Source organism: Plutella xylostella, chromosome 17 (genome assembly GCF_932276165.1).
Source record: "Plutella xylostella chromosome 17, ilPluXylo3.1, whole genome shotgun sequence".
Lineage (NCBI taxonomy): Eukaryota > Metazoa > Arthropoda > Insecta > Lepidoptera > Plutellidae > Plutella > Plutella xylostella.
Genome location: NC_063997.1, coordinates 186,924 through 212,426, shown reverse-complemented (window position 1 = coordinate 212,426; position 25,503 = coordinate 186,924). Strand labels below are relative to the sequence as shown.

General features: G+C 39.1%; 3 protein-coding genes across 4 annotated transcripts; 1 reads left to right on the top strand and 2 right to left on the bottom strand.

Annotated features, from left to right (window-relative positions):
- Positions 1-469: 469 nt before the first annotated feature.
- Positions 470-13,028, bottom strand: LOC105395781. The gene is made up of 5 exons (XM_048626846.1): positions 12,864-13,028; positions 2,752-2,872; positions 1,586-1,685; positions 1,055-1,172; positions 470-1,024 (listed from the first exon to the last, which is right to left on the bottom strand). Exons 1-4 carry the CDS (start codon positions 12,903-12,905, stop codon positions 1,055-1,057), a joined length of 381 nt encoding a protein of 126 aa, XP_048482803.1. The 5' UTR covers positions 12,906-13,028; the 3' UTR covers positions 470-1,024.
- A 2,817-nt stretch (positions 13,029-15,845) lies between these two features.
- Positions 15,846-17,594, bottom strand: LOC119691537. Of its 2 annotated transcripts, XM_038109247.2 has the most exons (4): positions 17,447-17,594; positions 16,885-17,008; positions 16,355-16,618; positions 16,031-16,176 (listed from the first exon to the last, which is right to left on the bottom strand). In XM_038109247.2, the coding sequence occupies exons 1-3, from the start codon at positions 17,483-17,485 to the stop codon at positions 16,359-16,361; spliced, it is 423 nt and encodes a 140-aa protein (XP_037965175.2). In that variant the 5' UTR covers positions 17,486-17,594; the 3' UTR covers positions 16,031-16,176; positions 16,355-16,358. The 2 variants fall into 2 exon arrangements, with proteins under 2 accessions (XP_048483003.1, XP_037965175.2); XM_048627046.1 differs by lacking the exon at positions 16,355-16,618 and having other exon boundaries at positions 15,846-16,176.
- A 5,426-nt stretch (positions 17,595-23,020) lies between these two features.
- On the top strand, positions 23,021-24,537 carry LOC119691496 (pupal cuticle protein 20-like). The gene is made up of 4 exons (XM_038109110.2): positions 23,021-23,035; positions 23,574-23,827; positions 23,946-24,191; positions 24,468-24,537. Exons 1-4 carry the CDS (start codon positions 23,021-23,023, stop codon positions 24,535-24,537), a joined length of 585 nt encoding a protein of 194 aa, XP_037965038.2.
- The last annotated feature ends 966 nt before the right edge of the window (positions 24,538-25,503 follow it).

Sequence of the window (25,503 nt, the reverse complement as noted above, 5' to 3'; positions counted from 1 at the left end):
TCAAACAATAAAATAGGTAGTTTAATTGACGCTTTGTTATTTTAGTTACAAAATTAATATGTCGGACCAGTAGAACATATGAATTATGTGATGTGAATTATGAAACGCAACTTGTGAAGTAGAGTTGGTAGGGAAAGAGCAATGGTCATGGCTCTCACAATGACTGGGCATGAGCCTCTTCAACACTGGAGGTGTTGTCCATTGCATATATAATGATGTGCTTGAATATGTGCCAGCATATCCAGGGGATGTGGGACTCTGGGTGGACATACTAAGTACTTACAGAAGTTTATATAGCTCTACAGAAGGTATATTCTCTACTCTGTGTGAAACTATCGCACGAAGACTTCTCACAAACCATGTAGGTAGTATAGTGTAAAATCATTTTATTAGCTCTTAAAATAGACACAAATATCTTATAGTTCGATTATACGAGTATAAACTGTATCGTATCAAAAGTTATCAGTAACAGAAACAAGACATTTTAAATATAAAAATAAGTTAAACAACATTAATAGAGGTACTTTTAACGACTATGTAGCAGGTATCTTCTAGCATTCTGTAGTTGCACTTGCACCGACTATTTTCATCGATTTAGTATATCGTTGGGTCCGAATTCAAAATGTAAGCTCAATCAACAACATGTCAGCATCTTAAAAATACTTATGTACTTAATCTAATTCAGTTTTCGTGGAAGGTACAACTGTATTCTGGTTCAGTTTTTACTAAGGCACAATATAGTTAAGTAGACACCATAGCAAAGCAAGATGGATTTCGATAATTGTATAAAAATCCTTATAAAGTCTTATATAATTTCGAGAATAAAACAAAACATTACAAAGGTATGTTTGTAGTAGTGAGTGTAGAGTCAAGACTTGCAGATGTAACTATTATGATAAACATTATACTTGTGCATTGACAGACAAATCAACATACAAACTTTCACGAGAAAGAAACATACAGCGAAACTTTTCCTCAGAGGTGAACTAGAACAAATGAATGATAAAACTGCGATCAGCGCCATCTAGCCGCCGCACTGTGTGATCAGCGCCATCTAGCCGCCGCGCTGCGTCAACACGGCGTCGATGAGCAGCAGTGCTCCGTTGATGATGGCGAGCGACGCCTTCGCCAGGTTCTTGTCGCGGATGTTGCTGCTGCCCGCGTTCTGGTATCTGGAAACGAGAGAATTGCACACGTTACTTGTGAGAATGCAGAATCTTTTACAGAGTCTAAAAATAGGTAAGTATAAATTTATCAATTAATGAGTGATAGGTAATTAATCCAATACATAAGTGCAAACGAATCAAACAATGCATGTGTCTGTAATGTAAATGACCAATATCCATCGGCGTTTTAAATAAATGCTTTATGATTATGAGGGTAGGGCTAAAATGGTAGAGTTTTGGCAGCTCATTCAAAAACTCAGTCAGAGATGGCACTCGTATAAAATAGCGGAGGCAGGCCATCCTATATAGCTCTACTGCCGCCCTCTGTAACTGGTCATATTGCAAGTCTCATGACTTTGAGTTATTACTGCCATCTATCATCGTATATTCGCAAGTTTGTATTTGTTCTCGACTATTACCTGTCGATGATGATGGCGCCGCTGGCCACGTACAGCGCCACGCCCACCAGCGAGTAGAAGATGTCCACGCGCTTGTGCGTCACCGTCTGCATCATGTACCCTGCAACGACAACATGACGGGAGTTAGAGCATCAGTTGTTACGTAGCTGTTAATAGATGTCGCTGTCCTACAGCCTACATCTCATGTCAAGCATACAGCATTCATCAGTGGCAACTGGAGACTATCAAGTATGCACTAGGTACTTTTATATGATTTTAAACTTTATTATAGTTGTAAGTTTGTAATATGTAGTTGAATAAGCGGAGTAGTATTTTATTTAAAGCTTCCTCCTCAGTATTCATGAGGGCATAGAAAGGGGACCGAAATATCCAGCAGTGAGTGTTTCGCCACAGTGCCTTCGCAGAATTTTAAAAAAGTCATCGTTTCATAAATGTTATCGGCCAGTGGAAGGTGATGTAACTTTAGTTTTGTTACCTAAATCGAATCGATAATAATTACAGTTATTGTAAAACTTTAGTTCCATGATTTCACATTGAATTAAAAAACTCAAATTGATTAACTTAAAAAAATAAACGAGTATATCAGACCACAAAACTAATTTAAGTTCATTGCTCTTGCTTAAAGTTAGCTATAGAGTCAGAAACTCAGAACCACAACACCATAAAACTTTCCATATTTATAACGTGGGTTGTAAAAGTTATATTCGACTGTAATATACCTAAAAGGGCGTTACCTTCAGGGCTTCGATCCTGCTGACCGTGAGCAGGCAATATGAAGCAGCTGATTGGTCTCTCTGGAAGATTCCTTACATGCACCCCAACTTGTCGTTCGTGAATTTCTTACTTAGCGCCAGTTTCAACTAATCTATCTTCCGATTACCGCTGGTAGTTACTTTAATAAAATTTTGACAGGTTATAACTTTTAATGTGTCAAAATAGTATGAAAGTGACTACCAGTCATCGGTAGATAGCTCGTAGATAGAGTTATTGAAACTGGCAGTTATACCTTATTTCACGGGAAAAGTCATCTGATACAAACAAAAGCTTCCCTTCTTCGAATGTAATAAGGGTTCTGTCAGATTTCTTTCCCCCTGAAACACGGTTTAGCCGATCTCTATTCTTGGTTATGTTGGGTAGCATGTCATAGTGTGGTGATGTGTACGTACCGGCGGCGGCGCCGGCGAAGATGATGAGGTAGCCCACGAAGGTGCCGGTGACCAGCATGCCGATGTCGGGGTCCGAGTTGTAGCTGTGGTAGTGGATCGCCACGCACGCACATGCTAGCGCCTGGAAGTGACAAGAGGTTGTTGCTATTAAATCAACTCTATGCTCTGGGATATACGGTACGGTCAGCTGCATAAGTAGCCATACACTTCTGTTTCAAACTGACAAACCGTCAATGTTAAGGAGTCTACACGCCAAACCCGCCGACCCGCCGACACATCCCGGCGGCTTGGTGTCGGCGACCCAAACCCGCCAACCCGCCAACATGTGTCATGGGGCTGTGTCGGTGAGTTAGTCGGCGGCAAGAAATCAGTACAACTTTTTTAGTTAGTGATTGCAGTGTGTACGAACGTGGAGTGTCGGCGGGCAACTGAGCGTGCGCGTACGCAAGTCGCCGGCCATGCCGCCGACTTGCACGCGCGGGTACGAGTCGCCGACATGATTCTTGAAACAAAGTCGCCGACACCAAGCCGCCGGGCTGTGTCGGCGGGTCGGCGGGTTTGGTGTGTAGACTCCTTTACAATGAATGGATAGGCTATTTGTTAGATTGACAAGGTACAAAAATGTATAGCTTTGCAGCTATTCGGTACGTTAGCACCAGTCGCTGGTTGCCCAGGGTTGAAGATGTATATGGGGGAAGATCGGGATGTCATATTGGTATAAACTAACTATTAGTACTCTGTGCTATAGGGCTATACGATACATGGTTCTTGGTGAGCAGATTGGCCAGTCAGATTATTATTAGTAAATAAATTTTATTAATACAAATACAGTTGGGAGAACATAGGGAAAGCGTGTGACTACTTAATACTGACGAATTAGTAGTACAAATTTTAATGGTATACCTACATAATAATGTAAACGTACTACTTAGGTATATTAGTTCATCGTTTTTCACATCAAACTCAGAAGCAATGTAATTTGCAATCATTTATGACTCAATGAACATGGCTTAAAGGAAATATAATAGATATTTTATTTATAGAAAGATATCGGACACCGTCAACCCAGCATGCATTGATTAACGGTCATTTAACTTTTATGACACATTTTAGTCATTCACAATCTTTTTTTATTTAGCAAATATGGGTACTGTGGATATGGATGGTCAGGTTTACCAACTACTCAATAAAAATAATTGAACAAGGCTTAGTTATAGCTAGCATAGAATAATAACAGAACTGTTATAGTTAATAGAATATCGTTTCCATGAAGCTAAACTGCTGACCCTCCGGTCGGTTGTTATCAGTGACCTCAACATTGTGAAGCAATCACTTTCCCGTCCACTTCTCCTATCTCTTCCAATGAACCACCAATTTCATGAGGAAAAATACTTCATAATCATTTGAAGATTAAAGAGCTCGTTATCAATGAAACGACGAAGAAGTAAACAACATGACGTGAGGCGTATTTGCAGCGACGCGAGCGGCGGCGGCGGCGGCGGCGGTGATGTCATGCCTTACTATATCTTTACGACTGTACTATGGAGGCCACATCGATGAAAAACATTGCTGGTCAATTTTAACTCTTGCAGCTTCTAACTTAAAGTTAACCGCTTGATGAGGTCATGAGTGCGCGATACGTGGCGAGGCCATGCTTGCTCGGGGACACCTGGGCACAGAACTTGTCCATTTCGCAGTAGTTTTATCAAAAACAAGTTATTTGTGGGAACGTAGAGAATGAGGTCAGTGCTTAAAAAAGAGCGGATTACGTGACCCAAGGAATTCAAATACATTATATTGTTTGTTTGTTATTGTTTTGAATCACTATTTTGGTAATAGGAAAAGGAAATTAGTTACAAAAGGAGGATCTAGGCGAGGAAATTTTATGTAATAATATAAAGATATCATTTTAAGGAGATAAAATTTTACAACGGAAGCTATAAAATTTGCGGTGTGGCTTATAATAAAATACTGTAGGTACCAAATCGTGTTTACAGCACATTTTAAATCCTTCATTTTCAACCATAAAAAATTAACATTCGAATAAACATCCGCGACTATTCCTAATAGGTAATACAGGTGGTCGTGGTGGGAGATTTTAATATTGATTTATTAGTTGAGACTTCTATGAAATGTTGTATAATTAATTTGTTCAAGTCATATAATTTAAGTAATGTCTTCCTGGAACCTACCAGAATTACTCCCACCTCAGCCACTTGTATTGACAATATTTACTGTAATTGTGATTTTACTAATCATTCTGTAATCAATTGTTTACCATCCGACCACAGTGGGCAAATTATTACGTTTCCTTGTACTTTTGAACGTAAGTCAGCCACTTTCAAGTTCAGACCAGTAACATCATACAGAATTGATAAGTTTAAATCTCGATTGAACAGTAAACTTGGCTACTGTAGAAGCTCTGAAAGAAATCCCAATGATGCCTTTAAGGAAATATTTCAAGATTTGTCTCAAGAATTTGAAAACGTGTTCACTAAGAAAGAAGTAGATGTTAATTGTAAACTAAGTCTTAATGACTGGGCAACATCGGGAATTTATAAGAGCAGACGTAAATTATATGATCTCTATGAACAGCGTACATTTACTCATGACGATAACTTTAGAGATTATGTAAAGAAATATACAAAGATATTCAAAGCCGTTTGCCACCAAGCTAAATCAGATTATAAAAATAGAAAGATTAAAAACTCTAATAACAAGATTAAAACCGTATGGAATATCATTAATACTGAAACCGGGAAGAATAAACCACGTGATTTAAATTTTGAACTTAAAATTAATGATAAAATTGTTTCATCTAGTGAAGAAGTGGCTTCCGTCTTTGAAGATTTTTTCCGTAGTATACCGATAGCTACAACTGAGAACCTTGATTCATCTTGCGCTGAAGCTGAACGTTTGCTAAGAGGGAATGCACCGCCTTGCGATCTCGACTTTCAATTTCATGGTATAAATACACAGACCATAATTACCACTTATAAAGAATTAAATTTAAAAATGACAGAAGATTTATGGGGCATGTCCGTTAAAGTTATTAGTCATGTTATTGATATCCTAGCACCCCACTTGGCTAATCTTTTTAACAGATGCATTGAGGTCGGTGTATTCCCCGATTTGATGAAACTTAGTAAACTAATACCGCTTTTTAAATCTGGTGAGAAAAATGATCCCAATAATTTTAGGCCTGTATCAGTTTTGCCAGTAGTGAGTAAAATATTTGAAAAAATTATGCTGCATCAAATGCTTTCGCACTTTAGTATTCACGGCCTTCTCCATAACCAACAGTTCGGTTTCACCAAAGGTCGATCTACAACTGACGCTGGTGTCGCGTTGGTCAAACACATATTTAGTGCTTGGGAGGAACGTCTTGATGCTGTGGGTGTATTTTGCGATCTATCGAAAGCATTTGATTGTGTGGATCATGCCACTCTACTTATGAAACTTAAATATTATGGGCTAACTGGCAAAGCTCTTACATTATTGGAATCATACTTGAGCAACAGAACTCAACTAGTTGACATAAATGGAGTGCGTTCGGCTGGCTGTCCTGTCAGTATGGGTGTTCCCCAAGGCTCGATTTTAGGACCATTCTTGTTTCTTGTATATGTTAACGATTTACCGTTTTTGGTAGATAAATTATGTGAGATAGTACTGTTTGCTGATGATACTTCACTTATATTTAAGTTGAAGCGACAAGAAGTCAATTTTGACAATGCAAATAGTACTCTTTCCATAGTTGCTAATTGGTTCACTGTAAATAATTTAGCTCTTAACTCCAAGAAAACAAAATGTATTAAATTCACTTTGCCTAATGTAAGACAAGTAGAGACATATTTGACATTGAATAACGATAAGCTAGAGTTAGTAAATGAAACGGTATTCCTGGGTATTACAATTGACTCAAAGTTGCAATGGGGACCCCATATTGAGAGGATAAGCGGTAGATTGAGTTCTGCAGCTTATGCGGTTAGAACCATTAGACAGTTAACAGATGTAGATACAGCCAGGCTTGTGTATTTTAGTTATTTTCATAGTGTTATGTCTTACGGAATTCTATTGTGGGGACGAGCGGCTGACATTAATCAAATCTTTGTTCTGCAAAAACGAGCAATTCGAGCCATATATGTATTAGGGTCTAGAATTTCATTAAGAGATACGTTTAAGGAAATAGGTATACTAACTGTTCCATGCCAATATATCTATGAAAATATTATGTATGTTCGTAAAAACTTAAATTCATTTAGTAAAGTAGGAGCCACTCACGGTATTGAGACCAGAAACAAAAATAAGTTGCTTTTCCCCACACTCAGACTTTCGAAAACAAACACATCATTCATGGGGAACTGTATACGTTTTTATAATAAATTATCAAATGAAGCAATAAACCTTACTGAGCAAAAATTTAAGAATTATGTTAAAGCTACATTATGTAGTAAAGCTTACTATAGTATAAATGATTATTTAAACGACAAAAACGCGTGGTCTTGTCCACCTCAGCTAAGGCTATTGAAAAAATGAAATGGATATAGGTACTTAAGTAAAATTGTAGGTACTAGATATAAGTAAAAATTGTAATAGATTATAAGGAAAAAGTTGAAAAGATGCTCGAGGAGTTTCTTTCGCCATTTCTTTCCTTCTCAATGACGGGGCCTTTGTGAAATGGTGGTAGATGACTATCGACAAATAATTGTAAAATTTTACGTCGATTAAACCATTTGAATTTGAATTTGAATTTGATGAAATTATAAAATAAATGGTTTGTTTATACAGGGTGTCCCAAAAGTCAACGTCATCCCTTAGAAGGCTGATAGGTTAGCTCATGAGAGGCCAGAATATCACAATATGACCTTAGTAAAAACTCGATAATTTTCGAGATATTGACACTTTTATAAATTTTCTGAAAATCGACACCTTGGATCAGTTTTTTGCGTGCCGCCGGTATAAAAATCCATATTGTTAGAATTTGTTTGGTGTTGCATCACCCTGTATAGCCCTGCTATTGATCGCAGTCAAAAAAAAATATCGAGTAATGCTGTATGTTTAAAAAAAAACACGGTTTTCAAAGTCATAAAAGGTAATCGTATATTTTAATAACAACTTTGACTCTACATATTGTAAAAAAATATACCACGCAAACCTGGCACCTTATTTGAAAAGATTGCTCATTTAATGCAGTTTCCAAAATGGTATGAAACGTTGCTATTGTTTCAATTAACAAAAAAGTTATTGCTATTTTAGTACAAAACGACCTCGATGTAAAATTGTTTGAAGGAAATTTATCTGACTGAATTTATTAAGGGTAAGTCATGTTGGAATGAGTATAGTAAAATAGGTGGTGGGGTCAGCCGTGGCAACATAGATGACGCAAAAATAGCTAAGAAAAAACTTACCAAACTCTTATAAAACATATTTTACGTTTTTTACACCTTATTTATTGACTTCTATTTTTATTTCTCAAAATTATAACACCACATTATTATAATAATAATGTCCTCCTAGCCGAATTTCGACTACGGCGGCCAATCTCAATTGAGATCAGCCATCTACGCAGGAGTAGATTATAGTGCCCAAGTGTGTGCGCAGTACACAGGAGCACTCTCTGTTCCATCACTCTCATAACCCAATGGGACGGATTAACCGACACGACTGGAGAGAGCTAGGCGCAGGACCGACTGCTTTACATGCCCATCCGACAGCATGGATCGTTTCACTGTTTCGGACAACAGGTGATCAGCCTTCTATGTCCTAACCAAACTTAGAACCACAATTTAGAAACACAAATTGATGGTCCCACCCGGGAATCGAACCCAGGACCTCAGGGTCATGAAGCGAAGCTTCTACCACTAGACCACATTATTATATTAAGTACATAATCAGCAAAAAATAATACTCATTAATGGGCATAATCATAATTTTGAGAGTTTGATTTTGTTTAACAATAACTTTAAAATAAATAACAAGTAATTAGAGGGTATGTTAATGACAAACTGATCTGTCCCTTTTTTGGATACTGTGGGTGTACACTGTACACGTGTAAGCGTTTTACTTGTACAATATCACACATTAGCACTACTCAGGAATGTACGTTACCATGTGCTACATTTATGGGGAATGTGGAGTTGCTATAATCCACTTTTCTCGAGAAAGATACTCAAAATGCGTTTTTTTTAATTCTGTGACAACGTTGTCTCTTTTCCCACTCCCGGCCACACCACCTATTTTACTTTTACTCATTCCAACATGATTTATCCTTAATAAATTCAGTCAGATAAATTTCCTTCAAACAATTTTACATCGAGGTCGTTTTGTAAGTACTAAAATAGCAATAACTTTTTTGTTAATTGAAACAATAGCAACGTTTCATACCATTTTGGAAACTGCATTAAATGAACAATCTTTTCAAATAAGGTGCCAGGTTTGCGTGGTATTTTTTTTTTACAGAATGTAGAATCAAAGTTGTTTATAAAAAAATACGATTACCTTTTATGACTTTGAAAACCGTGTTTTTTTTAAACATACAGCATTACTCGATATTTTTTTTGACTGCGATCAATAGCAGGGTTATACAGGGTGATGCAACACCAAACAAATTCTAACAATATGGATTTTTGTACCGGCGACACGCAAAAAACTGATCCAAGGTGTCGATTTTCAGCAAATTTATAAAAGTGTCAATATCTCGAAAATTATCGAGTTTTTACTAAGGTCATATTGTGATATTCTGGCCTCTCATGAGCTGACCTATCAGCCATTTAAGGGATGACGTTGACTTTTGGGATACCCTGTATAGTTATGAGTAAGTACATAATTTACCACTAAAGAGTAAAAGGCAAGGTGTGTCTGTACAGATGGTTCCTACTACTTCCTACCAAAAGACAGAAACGGGAAGGTTTAATGTGTGACCCACATTTGGAAAGTCTAAGGACGAACTAATCTGGTTTAAGTGTTGTACCAAATTATTAAATGGCTTTGACTTATTTCATACAGATATTAATAGTATGTGGGTTTATTATACTTACCTAGTCATGTATTTAAGACCCAATCTACAGAGGTCATGATCACATTCTGTGATAATTTGTACTCATGCAATATTACTTAACTAATTTTAATTTGGTGCCATGGTATTAGAGGTATTTGATTTGACTATCCCTTGCTCTCTGCAGTCTTTTCTAAGCACATAAAAGATTTTTCTTCAAACAAACAATATTCACTGTGATCTGTGATTCATCATGTTTTGATAGTATATCTATGTAATCATGTAGAACTTTGTCAAGACGTTTGAATTTTAAAAATAGCTTCATAATCATCTCTATATGGTGGGTTATGGTCTTACTCACTTATCGTAAGGTACTATTAGGTACAATTAAGTAAATAGGTTCGGCTATTACTAAGTCGTTGACTCTGGTACGAAGTAATTTAAGTAACTCAGTTATGAGTTTATTTTGTGCTAGGTACTTTTTAGGGTTCCGTAGCCAAAATGGCAAAAACGGAACCCTTATAGTTTCGTCATGTCCGTCTGTCCGTCTGTCCGTCTGTCCGTCTGTCACAGCCGATTTACTCGGAAACTATAAGTACTACAGTGATGAAATTTGATGGGAATATGTGTTGTATGAACCGCTACAAAAATATGACACTAAATAGTAAAAAAAAGAATTGGGGGTGGGGCCCCCCATACATGTAACTGAGGGATGAATTTTTTTTTTTCGATGTACATACCCGTGTGGGGTATCAATGGAAAGGTCTTTTAAAATGATATAAAGTTTTCTAAAAAACATTTTTCTTAAAGTGAACGGTTTTTGAGATATCAGCTCTCAAAGTCGTAAAAAGTATGTCCCCCCCCCTCTATTTTTATAACTACGGGGTATAAAATTCTAAAAAAAATAGAGGTGATGCATGCTAATTAACTCTTTCAACGATTTTTGGTTTGATCAAAGTATCTCTTATAGTTTTTGAGATAGGTTGATTTAAGCTACGGAACCCTTTGTGCGCGAGCCCGACTCGCACTTGGCCGGTTTTATTTGTTAAACACTTCTTTGCTTCTGAACCATGAAAATAACTTTCGTTTCCTTCCTTCGATGTTGTAGTATTATATTATTAGCTTTGCATGTATTAGGATGTCATTGAACTCAGTTGGAAATAAAAGAACATGAGTTGTTTGTAATGAAATCAGTGCTCGGCGCAAGTCGGTTAACTAATTACCACTGGCTCTTCAACTACCTGTTCTACAGTGACTTGATCTATGGGGAATAAACCCCATGCTTTAGTTGTATGTATAATGGGCATATTATTATTATAAAAATCTAAATAAAAAAGCATAGATGCTCCTTCTTTTCTCGAAGTCTGTTAAAAATTATTAACTGCCAGTTTCTATAACTCTATCTATCTATAACTGGTAGTTACTTTCATACGATTTTGACAGATTGTTACTTTTGATTATGTCAAAATTGTATGAAAGTAACTAGCAGTTGGACCATTGTGGAGGAGAACTGCAATGGATAGAAGAAAATGGAGGGCTCTAGGGGAGGCCTATGCCGAGAGGCAAGCTGATGACATAACATAATAAATAATAATGTCTTTATTAAATAATTAATTAAATCAAATTGAACAATAAACAATGTCATTAATAAGTACCTACACAAATTAAATCAATTGTATAATTAAAGTGCAAAATAAAACAAATTGTTATTTAAGTGCATGTAATATTTATTTATACTGATGTTATTAAATTGTTATTACATTTTGTATTATATAATTATAATTAATTAATTGCATGAAATAATGATTGTTAAATTCTCAATGCAACTGAATTTTATATTGTAAAACTAATTGCATGAAACAATTAATGTTCACTTACTAATGTAAATATAATTGTTATCAGATTAATAAAAGGCTTATAATAATAATAATAACTACCAGTTATGGATAGATAGAGTTATAGAAACTGGCAGTAAGACTATGTCACCGACGACTTTAGATTGTGGCGCTCCTTGCGAGGGACCCATGTCCAACAGTGGAGTGGATGATAAATAACAGCTTGATGAAGATTTTCTTTTGTTTATACTTCTCATAATCAAAGAAAAATAATACGTGTGTTCACTCCACCACCCACGCCCACGGCGGCGGCGGCGGCGGCGGCGCTGTGGCGATGACCCAGATTACTTCATCACTTTCCATTTCGGGATCCCTTCAGTTGCTATCCCTTTCCCTCTCATGGGGTCAGAGCGGGACAGCGTCGCCTCACCCTCCTCAATGGAGTTCCTGGACTGGCGGGAGACCACCCAGGCGTAACCGTTGTAGTTTAACTTTAACTCTTAAGACAACGCAATAAAAATTATGTTAAAACTAAATATATCTTGATGCCCGCTGCAACTGTACCGGCGGCGGCACGACGAAGCGTTTGTAAACAAATACAGAAAACAATGAAGTTTATGGAGAATATTCTAATAGGTTTGATCAAAGTGAGTGGGCAGTCTGCTCATTCCCATGTTTTTTTTTTTATATTTAAGTACATGATCAGTTACGAAATTCCCTCGACCATTGATTGTTTCTATCAAACAATGATGTCTATGATGATGACATCACGAGTGAGTCAGGCCCAACGAGCATTTCATGCAAATTAACTTATACCAAGGTACAAGCAGTAACATTATCCACTATTAAATAAAATTATAATACTTTGTTAAGCCTTGGTATAATACTTTGTTAAGCGTGGACTGGCACATAATTAATAGGGAGACAGAATATGGGAATTTATAGCTATAGCATAATTTTATTATAAGTTCAAGTAGCCTCGCAGTGCAGCAGCGTAGAAATGGTTCAATCTAAGGAAGGCAGTGGAGACCTTAGTTATCTACAACCCAGTTAATAAAGAATTTATTTACCAGTATGTATCAAAGAATATTCGGTAAAACAGAGATTCTCAAAACTTCTAATAGTAAAACAGTATAGAAACACGTTTTATAACAAAAATAACTACAGTGAATAACAAGACTACACAAACAAAACAGCCGGCCAGCGAACGCGCTAATTCACCAAAACCAATAAATAACTAGTAAACTAAACTAAATATGTAGTTATATCTATGTAGAACATACCAGCTCCAGGAATTTGACGATAGACAATCTGCTGACGGCCATGGCTGCTCAGTGGTCCCGTAGGTCAATCAATGTAAATAACAATAATAGTTAGTTAAAGCTGCGTGCACACTCGCGCGCGGTTCTGTCTACGCTCGGAGTCGGACTGGAGGGCTGGCGGCGGCGGCGGCGTGGCGTGACTTCACTGTGGACGGAGTGGAGTCACTCCCGCGAGGGTGACCCTGCGGCGTGGCGATATCGGGACGGGTCTTTTATCGGAGTGTCCACATTTCTACTATTTGGAGTTTGTTGACTTTACATAATAGTGGATTATAAGATGCCTGAGATAGGATAGCTAGGTTAAAATTAGTTTGTATGTGCCGCTATCGCTATCTTTTATTTATTGTTTAATAGGGTAGATATGGGGACTTAAATATAAATATTTCCTATGTTTTTTGTTTTTGATTTACAACTCAAAGATAAAGATAACCGTATTATTGGTGTTGTATTAAAGTAGTTATGTAAGTAAGGCAAGGCAGGGTACAATAGTGGTCGGTCACAGTGGCACGCTGGCCACAAACTAGTTTGGAGCTACTCGGCGGTCACCGGTTCCTACGTGACAGATTTACTAATCACTCATTAAGAGGGAATTAGGTCCTTGATTTCCAGTAGTAGCTCAGCACTTAGCTTATGCTTATGGTTAGTAAGTAATAGAAACATTAGAGGCTTGGTGACCCTTCCTGCCTTGAATATAAAATATTTATTTAATCACATTATGTGAGTATAAAATATATGGATCACACATTTTAATATTTACTCATCTTAAATTAGCTGGTGACCCTACTCCTGCTCTGTATCCATTAAGATGTATCCTCGTATATTCCTGTTGTCGTCCAGAGTGACATCATCACGAGTCTGCTATCGATTAAACGACTCCTACGTCTCTCATTGTGATATTGATAATGGTAATAAATACGGACCAATTATTACGAATTATTGTTTTGTTTTATATGATTATTCATTCTTCAGTTTGTATACCTCTACCTCTCTATGAGTCTATCTATGGTGACGATGATGATGAATGGATCGGATGTTTTATCATAGGTACCTACATCCATAATTTACGTAGCTAACCAGTGTAGGCAGGTTGATTAAAAAACAGATGGCTCGAAAGTGGAGATATTTGTGGCTCTTATTTTTTTGTTTAGGTATAACATAGTACACCTTTCGTTCCTCGTCAGGATTAGGTCCGCTGGACTGGAGGGAGACAGTGGCGGGTGAGGAACGTTGAGGGTGTTCTGTGAGTGTGTGGATTAGTCCAGCTAACTATGGACAGATACCGTATCTGTACCACATGGCTATAAACGGACTTGAACTTATTTTTATACATTTTGTTACTTAAACTACAGTTTATTGTAATGTAAGTACTTACTTTTAATTATTATTTAACTGTTTAGTGGCTATTATGTAATGAATAATGAAATAAGTAAATAGGTATACTTAATAGTTAGAATTCGCGTGCCAGTGTCAGGTATTTTGCATCAATTATATGTGTGCTATGTTTATGTACCTATGACTGGGTATGACTATTTCAGTACCATGAGTAAGTTTGTTTTTATCCGATAGGTACATACATATATTCGAGTTGTGGGTGAGACATAAAAGTTTCAAATACTAGATATACTATCAATCCACGAAATCGATTAATGAGTCCACTCCCACTTTTAACTCTACCCATAATCAAAGGTAGGTACTAGGTACTTATCGCGAGCAAGGTCGACAAGCATGACCGCGAATCCAATGAAAAAAATCCGAAATAGGCTCGATTACCTTCCATGGAGGTACTCGCAGCTCGCAGCTATAGCATCATCAGTTTTGTCGAAATTGCTCACAAATGACGCAAGTTGCGAGCGGTCCGCCTTCACAGTGTAGCTCTAACCTACACGCAAATACCTGCAAAGAGCTGTTGCTTGTTCTCCTGAGGTCCTCCTTCAAGGGTTGCCTTGATGTTAATTGGCAATATTGGCATATGACTTCATTTCCTTTCTTTGCAATTGCTTACGTATTTGTGTTGGCCATGCACTAGGAGAGGAGAAGCATTATACGTTTGTTGATATGCTATCAGCATTGATAAGGTGGAAGGTGGCTATAAAATAAAACTCAGAGTGACCTTTGTATGTAGGTAATAATTTAAAAAATAAATAAAACTATTTCTCTCATCATCACTTTCGGAAGTCAGAAGCCAGAAATGTACTTAACATTTAGGTACATGTGGGCAGGTCTGATAGATAATTTTTCGATATTTTCACCAAGTATATTTTAGTTTTTTGTTTTTATAGCCTCAAATTTCATTACGTTATCATCTTATCATTATCAGTGATATGATAACGAGTATTGGCTCATATTGGGCCCGTAGGGTAGGTCTAGCATCGTACTCATACGAAGTTCGTCTCATTTCTGTCAACTCCATCTTCATTTGCAACTCGGAACTAACGTATCAACAAGACTGTAGCTTATAGTTCCCGTAGCAACAAGGCCGCAAAGTGGAAGCGAGCGCTTCCACTCTCGGCACGAACTTACGTCGAGTGTAAGAAGAGGGCGCTACTTTATGAAGAGTTTTCAAAAAAACCTTTTTCGATAAGCTTCACTTCGGTGGATGTCCGGCCAAGAGATATTGATGTGAGCCAGGCAGTCGGTTTACTACAGTGCAGTACGCTAAATTTCATAAAAATTGATCCAGCTGTTTAACCTCTGAAACAGTAACAACAACAACTAAATCCATCCATCCAAACTTTCGCGTTTAAAATATTAGCCTAACTACAAAACAACTTCCTTCCTTCCTTCCTTTATGATAAATAAATAAGTAAATCAATAAAATACAATAGCAAAGTTAAAAAACTTTTTATATTACTCGTAAATAATAAACATTATTTTATATTACCAAAAACAATATTTAAAACTACGTTAAATACTTACCTATAAATTACTCACAAAAAAAACAATATCGTAACCAAGCAAAACACTTCAAAGTCCATAAATCCTGACGCGTCAAGTAGGTTAAATCAAGCCCTCTCATGTCTCCGGCTTCTGACGGACTTGTCCCGGGAGCTGCCGCCGCCCCGCGCGGCGCACAGCGCCAGCAGCGCGTCCACCGCCAGCAGCGCGGCCTGCGCCAGCGCCAGCACCGCGCCCGCCCTTGCCAGCGCCGCCCGCGCGCCCGCCACGCCGCGCCACCCGGCCAGCGCGCGCGCGCCGCTCCCCGCGTGCAGCGCCGCGCCCAGCCCGCTCCACCACGCCGCGATGTGCGCGTCCGCACCAGCCGATATAAACTCACCTGGAAATTCAATTTTATACTTAGTATAAGTACGCAAAAGTTGTACAAAATGTTATTGAACTTAAGACCAATAGCGCACAGTGAACGTAAGACCAACAGCGCACTAATGGACATTGAAAACCACGGCCGATGCACTATGGGTCTAAGCATAGAAGTAAAGCCGCATTTATACACACACCTATCTACACACTGGCTTCCTCGTCATACTCCTCGGAGTCTAGATACGCCAGCACGAGGTCGAGCGCCAGCAGCGCGGCGGCCGCCAGCGCCACGCCGCCGCCCGCCGTCGCCAGCGCGGCGTCGCCCGTGCGCGGGGCCCGCGGCGCGTCGCCCTGCAGCCGCGCCGCCAGCGTCATGCCGCCACTCGTCGCGAACAGCACGGCGCCCAGCGCGCTCAGGTACATGTCCTGCACCAGGTCCAGAGGCGCGAAGGTGAGCTCGCCTGTTGGCAAGGGCATTGTTAACTTACCGAGGAGGCTAGGAGGCGGTGACATCGTGTGGGCTGGTGGGCGACCGGAATAATAATGTATGGTGTGGTTGGGTTCATTTAAGATGTATAAATGCAGCCTTACATGAATAAAAGATGTATAGGGTGAAACTACGTGCACATACTTATCCACAAAAAAGGGGAAAAAGCGTAGGACAGTAAAAGAAGTCATTCTACTTCCCTGTCCATCCAGTGAACACGTATAAATGCATTGGCAATACCGATGATCTCCCCGGAGAGCACGATGACGTAGCCGCCGTAGGTGCCGGCGGCCAGCAGCAGCGACGGAGGGTCCGTCAGGTCGTAGCTCAGCGCCAGCAGCGCCACGCACGCCACTGACAGCATCTGACGGAACATGACGGCTAATTAGCTATTAGTATTAGCTGGATCCATGCCCGATCGAGGACGACTTGTGAAAGGTGGCTGGTTATGATTGGATGCGGAAAGCTATTAGATCGCATCCAGTGGCGTGCTTTGGGAAAGGCCTACGTCCAGCAGTGGACTGCTGTAGGCTGATGATGATGATGCCCGGTCCGATTGTGCGCGGCAAGGAGCTTTTGGATGTAAAAAACCCTAGAGGTGGCCGATCGAACCGCGTGCCACAAATGATCCACATTTGCATGGTGGATCAGGCTATTCACACACTGGCACTGTGAATAGTTCACGCGATGTCTGAGGTCCAGAGGGCTGGAGGGCATTTATTTATTTGCATCCATATGCTCGAAGTATTTACTCGAGACGACAACTCTTTTAGTCCATAATAATAATACTAATAATACTTACCAATTCTAAAATTTTAACTAAACAAGTAGGAATCATCATTTTGTTGATCAAGAATAATGTAGAGCTACAAAATAAATAATATTACAATACAAAAATACACATTTGTTTATTTATCAAGGGACGGAGGGACTTCAGTTGACATGACGGACAGGACCATAGAGAAAAGAACACTACGTTTTAAGAGATGGGAGTACAAGGGAAAAAAAGAAAAAAATACTTGTATTATTTTTTTTTATTCACGTATACTAACAGAGGGTACCAACAAAACAAAAATTATGACGTACAAAACTGCCAACATAGCCCCGTTGAAATAGTGATGTGCTTCTTATGGATATTTTTTATCGATAACTAGTAAAAAAAAAAAGTGCGAGTGTATGTATTACTTTAATTTCAGTTTTACACAATAGGATTTCAGTGTTACACAATGACACCAACGTTAAGTCTCGGTTTAACGTTATGTTATGTTCCTATTTGAACACAAAAATATAATCCATAAAATAAACTCGAGATTTTCCGTTGACGTAAGTGCTATGATATAATGTTTAAATAAAATAAAAGTGGAAAAATATAATTATATTTATTTATTATAAAATAAAGTGTCTGAAGTAAGTCCCACACATCGAATTGTTTTTTTTTTCAATTGTGTTCTTAAAATTTTGTGGTAGAAAATGATTGCCACAAATTCGTTTAAGTTGATATAGCTTTTCAATAGGCACATAAACCAGATCCTCCTTACCGGTCATCTTAACCCACTGTTTACATCTGCAAACAACATTTTTATAATTATTATTAAACAATTAAATATTATTTAAGTAGGTATAATAAAAGTCACTGGTAATTTTTGTATGGAGATCCGAATTTGATTTTCGCTAATTTCCAAAACTAGTAGACAAAAGTTGTTCTGATTGATGAGCTGTGCGTACTAATGATAAATAAAAATATCGATATCGATAAAAAAAACATTCATGCACTATTGTTGGTTGTGCTGACCCTCCAGTTATTTTATTAGACTTTAACTTTTTTATACATATAAATTATCTAAATCCTATGCTTTAGCCTTTAATTGTAGCTTACCTTTCCTCATCCAGTGGAAATTTGGCCATGAAAATTCTCTTTTGGCCATCTATACGACCGGCTAGCGGCTCTTAAACCACATATTTCACAAGTTTTATAAAACATAATTATTATCAATAATATCAAGCAACACTAATAGTTAGGTACCTCCACACAAACACTGCACTTATCCACAGTAATAATAATATATAAATAACTGTTAAATCTTAATTTATTTATGAATTTAAATTATTTTTCAAACTAAACGATTGACTGACTGACACTGACAGATGACAAAAGCCAAAGATGTCTATGATAGCGTAAAAAGTACTCTGTGAGCGGTGCTCGCCATTATTTTTCGTACGTGTTCCATACTTATTTTTTCCCAGACTGTCTTTCGCCAGACTGGACAGGACATGAAGTTTAGTTTAACTTTTAAATATTACTGGAACACAGAACAAATTTAGGTACTTTTATCAAATTTATAGGTCAAAGGGTCATAGGCCATATCAAAGGTCAGCTATAAAAAATAAGGATGGGATACTTTTACTACGATAAGCATTCGATAGAGTCACCGTATGTGTAAATATTGTAGTAATAAGTGTTGAAGCCCAACCTAAGTCCTCGATGAATAATAGTGCGGCCGGCGGCGGCGGGGCGGCGGCGACACCACAAGTTAGATTTCCCCCGGGACTGCCACTTGCCTGAAACCTGCAAGTTACCCCTCTAATGGGTGCCGCGACGGGCTCGCCATCTGAGTTGGACTATCGACTATATAACATAAACACCCTATGTATAAACTTCTGAAAACATTTCACTCAAAACACTATAAAATTAACGCACGATATCTCACAGATAGGTACAACATAGAGACATGTCAAACTTACAACATCCCCCTTTTAGTTGGAGTGTTTACTACAAGAATACGATGCTACAGATGTAATCTTCCTGCAAGCAACGGCGCGACAAAATAAGATGTGAAATGAACGTCTCTACAAACATTTTATAAGTACATATGCATCTCTACTTTTTTTAACTTGAATAATCTGGAACAATATCCATCTGTTTTGTTCTCCGGTGAACAATGGCGGGCTGCGCGAGAGATATTATCCGTGTCACCGCGGAGGCACAACTTCGATGCAACTCTTAACTCCATGTTTATTTTAGACACAAACTTATTGCACTATTTACATATTGAAACAAGAAAGTCTTTCAACAATAGCATGGAAGTTGTAGCACCAAGTTTAATAGTGTAGGGCAGCTGGATACTAAACACAGTCATCTTCATTAATCATACTTTAGTTAGACTTATGATTATTAGACTTCCGAACCTTCTATAAATTCCATTGAAGCCTTTTCATCGTTGTAGTCTATACCTTTATAAGTAAGTATATTTTTTGAGCAGGTGAAAATGAGTGATTACATTTTTAATACTTCATTTTCCGAGCTTGATTAAATTGCCCTAAAAAAGGCAGTTACGGACCACGCCAGGGAGCGGAACATTTGCATAATATAAACGAAATAAATATTTAGAGTTTATCTATTAATTACACTCACGAATTACAATGATAGAGTTCCAGTAACAAACAATAGAACCAAATTACTCCTACACGGAAAAGATTATCGGCAACATTCATACTAACTTTAAACTAAAAACTTGAATATTATAAGACCAATTTCTAAATTAAATGTTTAAAAAATTTGAATTTTGGGGAACCATTTAATTGCTTGTGAACTCTGTTTAGGTACCATTGCAGGATTATGAGTTCCAAGCATAGTTGAGGATTATTGATCTAAGTACATAAAGTATGCCCGCGAGCTTATATGTAGAGCGCGAGCTTTAAAGTTTTCAGTGATTTCATGTGATATTTTTCATTATGCAATCCCACTGCTTATTCGAGTGTTTTTTTTATCTACGTCCATGTAAAATACTGTAATTTCTTTTAAATTAATTTACGTGTAAGTATACTTACTTACTAAAGATAATGCCAAGATACCTTGTTACAAACATCTCATTTCCCTTGTAGAGCTATTCTGGAGGGATGATAGTTGGACATCGGATACCTGCGGGTCGGGCTGGTCACTGTTGCTCGTCACGTCGTATCGCGTTCTCCCTTTTGAAATATTGAAGTATTATAAATTTTATTAATAAACACATCTCCCGTATCATTGTCGTATGTATTCCTATCCTTCATGTGAGCCAATAGGTTGAGGCCTAAGCCATAAAGTCATAAGTATATTTTTGGTAGAACAAATCTACGAAGTATGATGCCTGATACTTCATAAGTCGGCAGTCGCGTACCAGTTCATATAACCAGGTGATTGTATTACAAGTAACCCCATGGAATTTCGATAACCGGAGAAGTTAGAGAATCGCTGAAGCTTGTTAGTTCTCCGAAGTTTCATTGAGCGCACTGTCACCACCGTGTTTCTATTATTAGATCTATCATTTTCTTTTCATTTTTCCCTTTATGCAACGTCGTCTCGGCGGCCCCGTGGCGGCGGCGGCGGCGGCGGGACGTCACGTGGAGGCTTCTTTTGTTTCTGTTTGATCGTGGGCAGCAGTGGGCACTGTGGGCAGTCTTCCAGACCAGGTGCCTCGGAATAACTGGGTTGCGAATGACTGAGATCCATGGTTCCTCGAACTTTGACATTTAACGTTTTGAGTTTCCAGTAAGGTCCATGAATAATTACAAATATTATGCTTAAGTACCTAAATAGGTAGACTTTGAGTTTGCTTAGCTACAATATAGGCGCGGGCGGGGCGCGGTGCCGCAACGCTCTACTATAGTCCAGGCCCAGAGGCTACCACCGCGCAGATCTAATACTTAAATATAGTAATCGAAGCTCTCAACTTCCAACATCACTTAATTTAAGTGTGTGTCAACTTCACTTACTTATCTTTTGCGCTACAGATCATTTTATAGGTACTCGCTACTACATACTTCAAATATATGTATAATTCTAAAATAGTTAATTAGTTAACTGTTGTATCGATGTACAGTCAGCTGCATAAGTAGCTGTACACTGTTGTACCTTGTCAATCTGAAACCGCCTATCCATTCATTGAAACATTGACGTTTCGTCACTTTGACAAGGCACAGAAGTGTATAGCTACTTATGCAGCTGACCGTACCTTAGTATAGACCACATTAAAATTAATTGATGTGTAGGTATATTTATGACCAGAGCGATAATCAAACACACAAACCGTTTAAAAACTACTACCGATCTTAAACTAGGACATAATAATTGAATCGAACACAATCACAAGAGAAGGCAACCACAAAAATACAATCACAAACCCTTCTAACCTTCGACGTTTGATAATAAAACGAGGAATCCAGAGCCGAAGCGCCTTCAAAAATATTTAAAACGATTAAGATTTCGCAAACGCCAGTAAACCCAAGCGGATGCGATCGGAACCAGATCACCTGAGACTTGACGAGCTTGGGCCTGCCACTTGTTGCACTCTCGTGGTGTCGTCTCGCTCACGTGGCTGGTGGTAGAGAGGGACAGGTAGAGTGTAGACCGCCTGCAGGGTGCGCTGGACAGTGGATCGGGGAGTGCTGCGGATGGTCCGGTCACGGTCGGCGCGTGACATTTGCAGAACAATATCATTGTCTGACGTCGACGCCTCCGGTCTTCATCGGATACTAATCTGATTTCATGAATCGGATCATGTGCCATGATGAGTGGATAGGTACTGTTAGATACCGATTAGGTACATTGATCTTTAAGATAGACAGTTATAGATTCTTATTCTGCTAGAAATTAGAATATAATATTGACCTGTCTGATATTAAATGTTGTGGGTGGAAAAATAAAAGCCTATCTATTCCAGGAGAGTAAGTACCTAATTGGATAAACCCTCGCACTCTTGAAAGAAAACCATTCTTGCCAAAGTTTTAAATAAATACTAAAACAGTACTTGAAACAAGATTCTCTGCATAGTATTATTGTTGAGAAAACTTCGTTGTTCCGGAAACGGAAGCTCTATGAATAAATGAGTTTTTCATTCATTAAAACGTCTCATCTCCATTAGCTATGTACTTAAATAAAAGTTAGTTGAAATGTAGTTAGTAGGCGTAAGTACATACTCACTATCTTTTTATGCAGATTTTCTTCACGTTCTACACTGCTTCCTAGGTGCACGCCTGCACAGCACAGAACAGCCTGCGGGCAGCCTAAAATCGCTGCAATATATTTCACTAGACGTGTGAAATGAAAGCGCAATGAATCAATATTGCCTAAACAATAATGTCGAAATTACCGGAGCATCATAACCGTAATGAAGGGTAATAAAGCCCGAAACGGAGGGTTTCACGAAATAAGCAAAGATCAGGCTGAAGCTCGCGGCCGATGCGCCGATACCGGCGGCACGCACAAGGTGATGCAAACCGAGAAAGGGCAAAACGGAGCAATATAAAATGAGGCACATCCCCGACAACAGTATTCAGCCACCAGCCGAACCACGGACAGTACCTGCTTCAGCACGAGGAGTTGAAACTACTTCCTGAAATGTCTGCGCTCCTGGTGAGTTTCCGGCGGCAGGGATCTTCTTAGCATCTTAGAAAAAATCAAACCAGGCCATCAAATTTTCCCATCTCCATACAAAGAATACTTATCCCCCAATCCAAGAAATAAAATTCTTGGTAGGTATAAATGGTCCGCCCGGGACCCTCAAGTGGCGCCGTTCTCGTCCGCTCGTAATGAATCCCAATTTACTTACAGCTTTTCTATTTTCCGGGTCGACATCTCTTGACCCTTTTGAAATCGTGTAATTTATAGAAATGACTTTGGGATATCTTCAAATCATGTCAGCCCCATAGAAACTATTGCACTATAGGAGTTCTAGTTGAAGTTGTTAGTTGAAAATATTCCTATGTCATCCATTCTAACGATCTTCGATCACTTTAAGCAGCGCTTCACCCTCATTAGATTTACTACAATTCAAATTGTATCTATACCAGTAACATACATTTTATGATTCCTACCTTGATATTATTACTTTAGTCTATCACACTTCAATAAGTTATGAATAATAATATAAGAACCGTTGGTGTGATTCCAGATAGTGGTAGTATCGTCGGCAGTGGTGGCGTTGGGCGCGTGCGGGCGGCTGGAGCAGCAGTACCTGCCCCCGCGGCCCGGCGGGGGGGCGGGGGGTGCGGGGAGCGGCTACGGGGGCGGCAGCTCGTTCGGGGCGGGCGGCGGCGCGGGTGGCAGCGGGTTCGGGGGCGGTAGCGGCGGTGGTGGCGGTGGAGCCAATATTCCCATCATTAGCTACGAGAATGTCAACAATGGAGATGGATCCTACCGGTACAGGTTAGTAAAGGCTCTGCAGACTGCATTTAACTTTGTATAGCAAAGCTAACGTCCAAGTCTGTGACAGCTACTACTGTCTCGGAGACCTCATATCCTAACTATCCCCCCATTCCCCCAGCTATGAGACCGGCAACGGCATCAAAGCGCAGGAGAGCGGGTCCCCGCGCGCGCCCGGGCCCGAGGGCCCCGCGGTGACGGCCGAGGGTTCCTTCTCCTACCGCGCGCCCGACGGCCAGCAGATCTCGCTCACCTACACCGCAGATGAGAACGGGTTCCACCCCGCCGGCGCCCACCTGCCCACGCCGCCACCCATACCTGAGGCCATACTCAAATCCATTGAGTTCAACAAGAGGAATCCCTCTTCGTGAGTATCAGTTGCTTACCTCCCTTGAATACCTAGCATGGTCTACAAAGGACGTGAAACATCATTACAAAACTCCAGACTGGCCTATGACACCTTGCACTAGTCACATGGTGGTCGGAAGTACAATATCTACTACTCATCAACATAACTACATAATGTTGTTAGATAATTATTATGCTATGTACAGAAGTTAGCCTGTCTTATTATCGTCCTGGTCCTTGCGTACTGAATATTACAATCAGCTGTAGAATAATATTTTCTTTTTCTTATCCTCAGTGAGGGCGCGTACAACCCCGGCGCAGGCTCCGGTGGCTCCGGCGGCGGCGGCGGCGGCTACCACTACTGAGCTGGCCCCCACTCCTTGCCCCCACCCTCGCGTCCCCCGCGACCCCGCACCCTCGACGACCCTCGCACATGCACATGGCACGGACTGTGATAAACTGAAAACACATATAATTATTTATTTAGCTGTAAAATAGAATAGTTTGTAAGTTTGCAGCAAATGTAAACAATAAATGGATGGTTGATGGTAAATTGCAAGTTGTTTTTTAATAATCTTAACTGGTATTGAAAGCTGAATATCGATCTCTGGTTGGACGTTTCAGAAGTTTCAGAAGGACTTGTGAAGTATTTTTGTACTTTTGGAAAATAATAGAAAAAATCTATTCTTAGCCTGAAAATACTATTTTTTCAAAAACTATCGAGGTCACGGCTTACATAGATGTGTAGATTATAAATGAATTTCTAAAGTTTGTTTATGATCACGAGTTGATTTACAAAAAGGCACCTTCGGTTTGAGCGGTAAGATTTCATTAATTCATTTAATCCGTAGCCTTCCCTATTTATTATAATTTGAACCAGCGGGGTGGGACAGTGGTCAAATCTAAGAAGGGTGTTTATAATTTAAGACGATACGTGAAAAGGTTATTTTCGGGTGAGCCAGTTGCAGAAACTATCAGCTCCGTATCGAATAGGTTGAAATTGAATAGCAGACCCAATAATAAGTTCCACCCTCAAGAGGCCGACACTAAATAACCACCACATTACCTAAAACGTTTTTAGTTGTTTGATGCTGGTGTTGCTGATATCCTAGTCACGGAAGATGAGTACCTATTTGTATTTTTTGGACATTAAAATAATGTTGAGTTGCCCCATGGGACATATATACTTAAGGTTTGTAAAAGTGGTAGGTATACATAGGTATGTAAAATTTGCGAAAACTATATATTTAGCCCTGTATAAGAAACTGAATTGATTACGTAACTTTTCAGTTCAGGGACATTCATGTATTTTGTTAAGAATTTCCGGAATC